General features: G+C 43.0%; 1 protein-coding gene across 1 annotated transcript in view; it reads left to right on the top strand.

Moving 5' to 3' along the window:
- Pcolce2 (procollagen C-endopeptidase enhancer 2) overlaps positions 1-4,058 on the top strand; it is a 48,797-nt gene extending 44,739 nt beyond the window's left edge. The window contains exons 7-9 of the mRNA XM_050157353.1: positions 1,470-1,553; positions 3,154-3,321; positions 3,481-4,058. Of these exons, the coding sequence (XP_050013310.1) occupies positions 1,470-1,553; positions 3,154-3,321; positions 3,481-3,611 (383 nt within the window). The 3' untranslated portion in view covers positions 3,612-4,058. The remainder of the gene's footprint in view (positions 1-1,469; positions 1,554-3,153; positions 3,322-3,480) is intronic.
- Positions 4,059-11,428: the final 7,370 nt, after the last annotated feature.

Genomic DNA, 11,428 nt, shown 5'->3' with positions numbered 1-11,428 from the left:
AATTCAATATATATTATTAATATAATTGAATTAGTTTTTGGCCACTGTACATTCAGGAACCATTGAACATTGCCAAACTCTTTGTGACCCCCCCACAGTCAATTACAGAACCCCATATGAGCTGCAATGCAGTCTGTTGCTGTGATAAAACACCATGACCAAAGTCTATTTACTTCATCGTACAGCTTGTAGCTCACCATCCAGGAAGTCAAGGCAAGAACTGGTACAGAGGCCATGGAGGAGAGCTGCTTACTGGCTTGCTCCTTGAAACTTGCTTGGTCTGCTTTCTCATACAACCGGGGACCACCAGCCCCAGGGATGGCACCGCCCACAGTGTGTGATCGTTAGTCAAGAAAATGCCCTAGAGATTTGTCTGCATGCCAGTGTTATGGAGGCGTTTTCTCAGATAAGATTGTCCTTTCCCAGATGGGTCTCAGTTTGTGTCAGGGCAACAGTTTAGGCTGTGAACTAGATGCGCTTTTGCCTCACTAGTTACGGCAAATGTTGCCTATGATCATCAAATGTCGCCTGCAGAACAGAGTCACCACCAACTGAGAGCCACTGTGGTTGGGTCTAATTTTACCTGTAACTTGTGCCTCTTGATGGATGAATCCAGTAACTGTGTTACGTCTCAGCCCTTGAGACCCTTACAGCCAATACTGCGTTCAGAATTAATACTCAGTGATTCCTGGCATGAAGCCTAACACTTTACATGGAAGTTGCTTTCCTTAGCTCCTGAACAATGGCATCTAGATTGCTGCATATTTTAGTAAGAATTATTTACATATTTACACCAAGAAAGCACCTCTTGCCCGCATGAGAGCGCTGTAGAATTAATTCCTCATGTGAAGAATTAACCTGTGCTCTGTCAGTTCAGATTGGTCATGCTGCTTCCTTGGTTTATTTTTGTTTGTTTGTTTGTTTGTTTTCCCTAAGATGGGCACACAGGTTAAATCTGTTGTAGTGTGAAGTTCATATAAAGCATTGGTTCTCAACCTGTGGGTCATGACCCCTTAGGGAAAACTCTACCTCCCAAAAATATTTACATTATGATTCATAACAGTAGCAAAGTTACAGTTATGAAGTAGCAATGAAATAGCAACGAAGTAGCAATGTTGGGGTCACCACAACATGAGGAACTGTATATATTAAGGGGTAGCAGCATTAGGAAGGCTGAGGACCGCTGATACAAAGGAAAGAGAGAGCAAGGCTAAATTTGGATTATCTTTGATCTCAGGTTTAAAATTCGGTGGAGAGTATTGAGTTCCTGTGAGAAAGAACAGTAGTTGGTAGCATGAGAAGATTTTCTCTGCACGGTTCATAATTATTTCATTGCAGTGGTGGGTTGGTGGCTCAGGGACATGAATGCTGATTTCAGGTGACCAGATTCTGATATAAACATTAATTACAGTGGAATTCGTTTTCCTGAATCTCACGACTCCGTTCTTTGAATTTCTTCTTTGAATTAGGTTTAAGACCCACTGTGGCCCTGTGTCAGCAAAAGTGTAGACGGACGGGGACTCTGGAGAGCAATTATTGTTCAAGCAACTTTGGTAAGAAACAGAAACCAGCCTTTCTCGCTAATGAGAAACTTGAGACTGTGTGCTTAATCTCCAAGGCACTCCCTCGGCTTGTCTGGTAGAGGTTCGGCAACACCGATCATTTAGCCCTGTCTACCAGAGTGTGTCCACCTGTGCTCTTTGAACTGTTTGGTTTCACGGTGAGAAGAGTAGGCTTTAGAGACAGTGCCCCCTTTCCCCACATCGGTTTAATAAGTTGACTCTTATACATGACCCTGCCACTCTGTATTCTGGCTGACTTCATGAAAAAGCCAGTACAGTCTTTTCGCCCTACGTTTCTTTCTCATGCGTCAGAGAATGATTTTCTCACATCTGGGATTCGGCTTAACTACACTACATGATTAAACTCACATCCAAAGGCTGACCTCTCTCAGAAGGAAGCGCAAGAATCATCTCAGCCGCGGGGTTCCAGCGTGCTTGGACCCCGAGGAGGGAAACTCAGGTGCTTGGGGTTTCTAAGGGACTTTTCCCAATTAGGAACTTGCATCATCGTGAAAAGCACTTGAGAACCAAAGATGCCAAATTTAATGTTATGGGGAAAAGGCAGATGCTGCACTCAAATAGATTATCAGAAACAAGCGTGCCCCCCCCCAAAGTTCCTGCTCACTTTCAGTGCCCTAAGGGGTGGCAACGGCCTGGTGCCCAGGGACTGTCTTGTAGGGAAGGGGTACTGTTGTCTTGTACGGCAGTTTTCGTGCCGAGTTCAAACGACTGCATAGAAATGTAAGCAAATATTGCCAGGTGTATCTGCGACCACACCCAGGTTAGTCTTCTTCGGGAGACAGGTGAAGAGTTGCGTCTCTGTTTCTTGGGGAACCCTCCCCCCATCTTCCTTGGCTAGAGATGACATTGCTCAGTGACCTCCGTTACCAGGAGCAAAGGAAGGAGTGCTGGGACTTGGGACTCTAGGAGCCTGGCGTATTACCTAGCGCTGGGGCTCACACTGCCCTGCGGCATTGTTACCTGTGTCTAGATCTAGGTTTAGCCTGTCTATGACTCACTTAGACGGCACAGCGACCAGACATTATCTGGTCAGTGAGTTCTCAGCTGTGGATGGAATCCCTTCCCACGGGCAGTTTTTGGTTCTATTAGGGAATGCTAGTACAAACACACAGCTCACTCTCTAAGTGATAGCTCAGTTCTCGACTTTGGTTTTCTAAATGAAATAAACAGCTAAGTACTCATAAGTGAGGGTCATAACTCTATCCATTAAGTGGCAATTATCCACATGTTAGAATATTTTAAGAGGGTCTCCATCTCTTCTTCCTTCTTCTTCTTCTTTTGGTTTTTGAGATAGGGTTTCTCTGTGTAACAGTCCTGGATGTCCTGAAACTCACTTTGTCGACAAGGCTGGCCTCAAACTCACTGAGATCCCCCTGCCTTTGCCTCCCAAGTGCTGGGATTAAAGGCGTGCGCCACCACTGCCTGACTCCACAGTCCTTTTCTAACCTGCATTTTAGCCACCAATTTTGAGCACTCTTTAACATTAACTTCTCATTTCTGAAATGGAAAAGGTTGAAAATCATTTTCAGCTCTGCTTGGATTTGCCTTCACCATCTGCTTTCCTCTACAGTGTTAGCCGGCACCGTCATCACAACCGTCGCCCGCGGTGGGAGTTTGCACGCCACAGTCTCAATCATCAGCATCTACAGGGAGGGCAACCTGGCCATTCAGCAGGCTGGCAAGAACATGAGCGTCAAGCTCACTGTGGTCTGCAGGCAGTGCCCGCTGCTCAGAAGAGGTGAGGACGGAGCAGACAGCCTCTCTGAGCCAGGCAGCCGCTGGGGTAGGGAAGTGGAGTCGAGGTTAACACATTGTCCACTTCTGATGGGGAGGGAAGCCTTCAGTCATGAACATAAAGAAAAAAAAAAACATTTATTTTTATATTCTCTTTCTTTAGGTCTAAATTACATTATCATGGGACAAGTGGGTGAAGATGGGCGTGGCAAAATCATGCCAAACAGCTTTGTCAAGATGTTTAAGAATAAGAACCAGAAACCCATGAACGCCCTGAAGAACAAGCAGTGTTAGCCTGAGCTCAGCCACTTCAGCTGGACTTGTTCGTCGCCTCTGAAAGATCTCTTCTCCCCACATAGAAAAGGCCCGTACGGTTTAACACTGAGCATTCAGAGAGATGGGGCTAAGTTACTCCTCACGTGGTGGGGGTGTGCCCCACTCCAGTGTGGCTGGTGGAAATTCCAAGCCTGTGCTGTGAGGAGCCGCTCTCTGAGACCCCTCTCACCGGCTGCCTGATGGGGACAGCAGCAAACATGGGCAGCTTGTAATATACGTCTCTGTAGAAAGATATTCTAGAATTGAGTTGTAATGAAGATATAAGAAGGGTTTTATAAAGTGCAATATTTATATGATATTTGGTTACCTTTAAGCATTTGCTCTGAGGTGTCACATTTTTTTCTCTTGCATTTTTTAAATCAATGCTTAATAAAATTATTTTAAGTGATTACATGGCAGTCAGTAAACTTGTTCTCCCAGAAAGTATAGCTGTGGTACCACTCCTGTGTAGCAGGGTTCACGGTGCTATTTACACATAAGGCTCTCCCTGTGTCGGCTCAGAGCTGGCACTCTAAGAATTCCAGGGATGAGACTCTGATGCAGTTATAGTTCATTGCCAATGCATTGTAAGCCCAGCACTGGAAATGAAATACTCCCACATAGGGAGGCTGGGGAAACTGAGTCAGGCGGAACCATAGAGCTGAATCAGTGAGCTCCAGGTGCAGTTAGAGACCCTCAAAGAAATAAGGAGGAGAGTAAATGAAGGTACACACATATGCACACGTGTGCACACATGCAAGCACAGAGAGTAAATGAAGGTACACACACATGCACACGTGTGCACACATGCAAGCACACGCACAACACACACGCAACAAGAGGAGAAATATGCTTAGAACAGAAACTGAGTCAAAAGTGGCTATAAATAACAGACAACTTTAACATGGCTGAAAGTTGTTCTTTTGAAACAACTAATATAGCTCAGAAAACTCTGCAAAGATTAAACATAAAAAACAGTAAAGAGTAGGGGCTGGAGAGATGGCCCAGGGGCTAAAAGCACTGGCTGTTCTTCTAGAGGACCCAGGTTCAATCCCCAGCCATCTGTAACTCTAGATTCCAAGGAATCTGACACCCTCTTCTGGTCTTTTGGGGCACTGCATGCATATGGTGCATAGATGCGCATGCCGTAAATTACCCATACATGTAAAATAAAATAAAGATAAATAAAGTTTTTAGAAAAGAGAACCAGGTAAAAACAATTTTATAAATAAAAGGGGACCTTTTCTCAGGTATTATAGATTTAGTAGTATTGAGAGTTCTGGGCACAGTGGTGCTCACCTGTAAGGTCAGTACCCATGAAGGCTGAAGCAAGGAGCATCACTTCAGCCAAGAAAAAGAGGCCAAACAGTAAAACTGACACACTTACTTCCTCACTTCCTCTCTCTCTCTCTCTCTCTCTCTCTCTCTCTCTCTCTCTCTCTCTCTCTCTCCCAGCAAAGTGATAATACTTAGATGGCATTATGAGCTCTTTATGCCTACAGGTTGGAAAATGTGTATGAAGTGAGGAGAAATGTAATTCTGGGATGCGGGGAGGGGTGCCTAGCAACACAGACTTAAGTAGAAAAAGACATCCGTTAAGTATTTTAAGATCGATTGTCCTTCAAAGAAACTCCAAACTCAATTAGCTCTGTTTGTAAAGTTTATCAGGCACCTAAGGGACAAGAACTGTGCACCTAACACAAGCTATCCCAGAGTGTATGCAAGGAAAGGACACGGGGTACTTTCTGCGAGGTTAATAACCTTAATTCTAAAAGTTTAGCAGACAGTAGGCGCCAGGGAAACATCCAGTCTCATTTCATCTAGGAACATAGGTGCAAAAGCTCTAAACAAAACCTTACCAAACAAAATCCATCAAACAAACAAATAGATGGAGATCAAGTAGGGCGTAGTCTAGGAATGCGTTCAATGGGTGAAAAGTCAGTGGATATACTCCAATGCGCCAAGAGTTTGGTGCAACTGAACACTCAGAATCCTAAGAACTCTACAGGTCTCTTTTGGTACCATTCTTCTCAGATGAGATCATTTTATATATAATATATAGTTTACCTATATTGTATATAATATATATGATTCTACATAATACCTATAAAATCCTAAAACACAAGTTTCCATAGCTGTCCTTTGCCATCTTTCTTTGGTTTTCCTAGGTGATGTGTCAGGTACAAGGAGACAGCAGTCACATCAGGTGGGGGTCAAAAATAAGTCAAAAGATTTATCTTCGGAAAGTTCCATCCCACAGGGCAAGGGGCACAGCTCCCAGACGGTTCACAGATGCCAAGCCCTTAGATGCTTGGGTAAGCCTGGGGCTCTGGTTCTTCGCTAGATATTCCCAGTTTGCTATGGGCCCTCCTAGTCCAGATGTAGTTTGCCAATCAGAGCTTAGGCTTTTAACCATAAGCAAATTTGCCTAGCAACAGAGTTGACAGGCCACATTATCAAATTGCTAGGTAACAAATTAGATGAAACTGGGAATGCAGTGCCACTGGTCAAGGGGTTGCCTAGCAACTGGGGATGTAGTGCCACTGGTCAAGAGGTTGACTGGCACAAAGCCTTGGCGTGGGTCTCCAGCATAAACCAGGCGTGCAGTGCGCAGCTGCAATCCCAGCTCCTGTTAATAACGCAGAAAAGGATCAATATGATTCCACAATTTTTTTTCATGTCAGAAATAAACCTTGAGTAACCTGTGAATAGAAGAAAATGTCATCAAGGTCACAGGGAACCCTTTGTCAAACTTCATGGCTAACTACTAAAAGCATTTAAAATTATTGATCAAATGATTATTTTATACACCTTTGTATAAAATGACCATTTCTATTAGAAATTGTGCTGGAGGATCTAGACAGTGTAAGGAGGGAAGAAACGGAAGGTATGCTGCAACAACTGGAAAGGAAAGAATAAGGTCAGTGTAACACAGAGATGCTATGTTGTCCAAATAAAAACTCTGTTGAAGAAACTCGTGGGTAAATAAGGAGTTGTTTTGTCATTAAAGGGAGAGCTGGCGAGGTGGCTCAGCAGGAAAGGACACTGCCAAATGAGCCACAGAGTCTGATTTCTAAAACTCACATAATGGAAAGAGAAAACTGACTCCTGCAAATTGTCCCCTGGCCTCTACATGCATACTGCAGCATGCATGCCATCATACACAAACACACATGTGTACATGTGTCCAAGCTAAATAATTAAAAATGCAATTTAAAATAAGAGTTTCACAGGTTTGTCTTAGATATAAAAATAAGCTCTAACTTCAGGACAAAATACTGAGTATATTGTACTTTATCATTAAAAGTTTTGAATTAAATACTAGTCACACTTAAATCCTCTTGCTCTGTTTTAACATTGGGTCTGACTATGTAGCCCAGGCTGGTCTGCGACTTGCTATGTAGCTTAGGTTGGACTTAAACTCCAGATCTTTGACTTCAGCCTCCTCAGTGCGGAGACTGCATGCACATGTCACCATGCCTAGTCGGTGGAACCTATGACTGCGTCCGCATGGATGTATTCACAGGTATACAGAGCTGTAGTCAGACTGTTGTATTCAGAGACGTTCTGGAACAGACACAGAAATTGATCTCTTGTATGTCTTTTGCCTGAGATCCAGTGCAGAAATATTTACAGAGACATTTTAATGCTATAACTAAAATTCTTGATCTTTTTCTTCTGTCGTTTGTTTTTCCTTTCAAAAGCAAAGTAACTTTAAAAGGCTAACATTTGATTAAATATAAACTAGAAATAATGTCTTTTGCTTGAAGGATGTCTACGCTATCCTGATAGTGAGACTTGATTAGATTTCGGAGACAGAGATTTTAGGAATAAAAACCTATGAGGATCATTTACAAGATAAGGCTTTATATATCTGACTCATCTAAAAAAATAATGTCAATGGTTACATAATGCAAGGAAGAGCCTCCTAGATAAGAAGGGAAATTACTTGAATTCCCATGCACAGCGTATGGCCAGAAAAACTGCAATGTGTGTAGAATGAGAAAAGCAAGGATAATCCTTTCTGAGATCCTTTATGGTCTTGAAATGTGTCCATATTATTTACATCCACATCAAACAGGAAATCCTCATCACACCTCCCTCCCAACTTCATGTCCTCCTTTTATAATTTGTGTGTATTTTTAGCCCAGTGAGTCTGCTTGGTGCTGCTTATATGCACAGTCGTGGGGCCACCCACTGGTGTAGGGGGAGCTTCAAGCTCCAGCTGCCATCAGTCCAATAGTTCCTCAGGTAGGGTGGGACCCCCATGAGCCATTCCCACTCCATGCTGTCTTGATCTTACGCAGGTCCTCATGTAGGCTCCCACAGCTGCTTTGAGTTCACTTATCAGTGAACAGCCATGTCATGTCCAGAGGACAGCATTTTCAGAACATTTCCCCATCCTTAGGATCTTACATTCTTTCTGCCCTTCTTTCCACAGTATTCTCTGAGTATGTGGGGGGACTGGGAACTGATAATGTCGCGTTTATGGATGAGCATGCAGTTGCTTACACTCAGCACTTTAAACAGTACTGCATCTCTGCATTAATCACTGCCCATTGCAGCTGGTGACCAAGGTTCCTCCGGTAGTCTTGCCATTGTTAGATCTTGCCTGGCAGATCGTCATTGTAGCTTGCAGAGCCCAGCACAGGAAAGAAACGTTGATGAAGCAGGGTCCCTCTTCTCTAACCAGTCTGGGTGAGCTTCTGGGGGAAGTCCCCTGTCTCTCCCATTTTACCATAAGAATGCTGGGATTACAGACACATACCACTGTGGCTGGGTCCAGCTTTTATGTGGATTCTGGAATCTGACTCAAATCAACAGTCAGCAAGTGCTTTTGCCTGCTGAGCCATTTCATGGGCCCCTTAAATAACACTCCTGATGGAGGAAGGCAGAGAATGAATTGTTGGCTAATTGCCAGATGAAGAGAATGGAGCTTGTCCATAATTTTGATTGCCTAGGACACTTTTTATAAAAGTATGTTTACATCCTTATAAATAAGCCTGCTGTTTTACTTCCTGTGTTCCTATAATTTAATATGCATTGGAAACCATGTCTTCTGAAAATGATGATTTTAAAGTATACAAAGAGAACAGAAGCTCCATTAGAGAAGAGACAAAAACATTTCCAGATTTACCTTTTTATCAGACTAACAATGATTAGCAATTAGTTATAGGTGTCTTCTAATGATCAGTAATTACAACCTCTACTTTTAGGAATAATAGTAATCTGAGAGAAATATGAACCAATTACTAATTATGATCAAGATACAGATCTTCATGGGAGCAGCAATGTTGCAGACACTGGGTTTGTTGACTGGTGACATTCCCTCATAGGAGGGGCTGGAGAGGGTCACTCTCATCTGAGGGTCCAGCCACTCCTAATCAGATTTCTGCAATTCTGCCCTAACAGCACTTGGCCTCAGGGTCTCTGGGAAGGGCTAGAGTACAGAGGCTGGGAAGACTAGGGAAAAGGGCTCCATCTATGCAATCATAGGGAAGTCATCATCCATGTTTAGTGCAGAGTTTCCAGCTTTGAAGTCATTCATGTTCCTGCCTGTAACCCCATCCATTGTTGTCAGTAAGCCTAATAAACTCAGTTTTCCCAGGGTGAACTTGAAGGAGCCAAATGGGTCTGTCGTTGAAACTGTAGGACAGGAGGCCCTGCTTAGCGCTCCCCACAGGGACACAATCCCCCAAATACATGGACAATAGATCTTTGTGTTTATCAAAATGCAATCCCACTGGATTCTAGTGCTAGAAATCACTAAATATTGCTAAGAAGACCTGAATAAACACACAGATGTGTGGACTGAAAGACTGCTAAAATGCAAATTCTTTCCAAGTTAGTCTAGATTTAATGTAATTCCAATCAGAATGTCACCTTGGTTTTTGTTCAGAAACTGACCGGTCCAGTTTGTGTGAAGAGGCAGAGCACCTAACAGTAAAATTCGTTTTGAACAGTACTGCGCATGTGGCGATTATCTGTGTGCTCCTTGCCGCTGTGCCGCTGGATCCAAAGAGCAAGTCTTTCCTGCTCTACAGCAGATTAGTTCTCCTGCAGAAGCCAATTGTAAGATTTTGTTGTCTTCTTAACTCTTTTCATCCACTACAGCATTACTTATTTTTCATCAGGTTGACACAAGGATAATCCTAACACACTAAAATTGGCGCTGCAGAGCAGGGGCTCACCATGTTGTTGTGGCTGGTCTGCTGTACGCTCTGCTGTCAAGGCTGGCTTAGAACCCTAAAATCCTCCTGCCTCATCATCCTGAACATTAGGATTATAGGTCTGTGCCAGCAGGTAAAGCTTAGAATTCACCATTTTAAATAAAAGTGTACTTTTCCGAGTTGTGCCGTCGATTTTCTTTCGCAGCTCCTGTGAGCCACTGATTTGACGTCAGTTTCTAACGTTTTCTCTTATCTGATGCTACATGGTGGAGTGTGCTGTCTACAGTCTTTTCAACTAGCTTTTTTCACTTCTTAAGATTCAGCCATGTTTTTCCAAGTATCCCGAGTCTATTTGTGGTGGCTTTATGTGTTAACTTGCCTAGGACTAATTTCCTTTTCCAGAATTCCCCTAGGAGTGACACAGCAGTTCTTTTGTTCTTTCTGCCAGGACTTTTCTAATTCACGTGGTGTGCGGACTCATTCATCTCCATGATGTGAGGCAGCAGCACCTTTCTTTGCTTCAGCATCTATGATTCCTGAAGATGTGTTATCAACACACTTCCAAAGGCAAGTGACAAAAGGCCAGGGCACTGCCACAGGACATGACAGCATGTGGCTGCAGGCATCTTCATGGGTGCCAGCGTGTCTTTGCTCTCTTTGTGTCTGCCTTTCCTTCTGAGCTGCTACCTCAGGGTCTTCAACACAGGACACAAAGACAACAGAACCTGGCCAGCAATTTAACGAGTGCAATGTCAGACCCAGATAGGCAAATATGTGTGCGTGCACACACGACCGACATGCTTGTAACTCTGCCTGAACGTGGACACATTCTTTTAATCCTAGATTTATACTATGTAAACATACAATTTAGTTACCCATTCACTAGTTGAGAGGCTTTTAGAGACAATGAAGAAAGTTCTCTTGAATGGTCACATGCAGATCTTTGTGATGTGGATATATTAATTTAAAATATGCTATACTAGGAAAGGGCTAAGAAGCGAACAGTTAAGTGTAATAGCTATGGAAGTGGGAAGTGTTGCTAAGTGTCTGATACTGGTATTTTGCATTTTAGACCTTTGTGGCCATAAGTTTAAAAAGTACTAAATTTTATAGATGTATATGAATTATATCTCAATTAAAATTTTTCTTATGTGTATGTATGAGTGTGGATGCTGTGTGACACAGACGCATGTGGATGTAAGGAGACAACTTGTGGGGGCCTCTCCTCTACGTGGGTGGAGGGGGTTGAGCTCGGGTCATCAGGTAAGCATCTTTCCCCACTGAGCTGTCTTGCTATCCTTGTATCGCAAACTTAAAAAGCAGATGAAAGGTTAGAGAGATGGCTCATTGGTTAAGAGCACTGGCCATTCTTCCAAAGGACCTAAGTTCAGTTCCCAGCAGCCACACAGCAATTCACAAATGTCTGTTACTCTAGTTACAAGGGATCCAACACCTTCTTCTGGTTTCTGTAAATACCAAGCACATGCATGGTAAACAAATATACACACACAGGCAAAATATTCACATATTTAAAATAAAGTAACTAAAAAATAAAAAGCAAGCAATAATAAGTAAAATGCTAATGCTCTATCAATTTATAATCTAATGTCAAATTTTATTCACCTT

This window comes from Alexandromys fortis, unplaced genomic scaffold (genome assembly GCF_014885135.2).
Source record: "Alexandromys fortis isolate MF-2015 unplaced genomic scaffold, M_Fortis_MF-2015_v1.1 scaffold_85, whole genome shotgun sequence".
Classification (NCBI taxonomy): domain Eukaryota; kingdom Metazoa; phylum Chordata; class Mammalia; order Rodentia; family Cricetidae; genus Alexandromys; species Alexandromys fortis.
The sequence above is the reverse complement of the archived record's forward strand: the minus strand, read 5'-3'. Positions and strand labels throughout refer to the sequence as shown.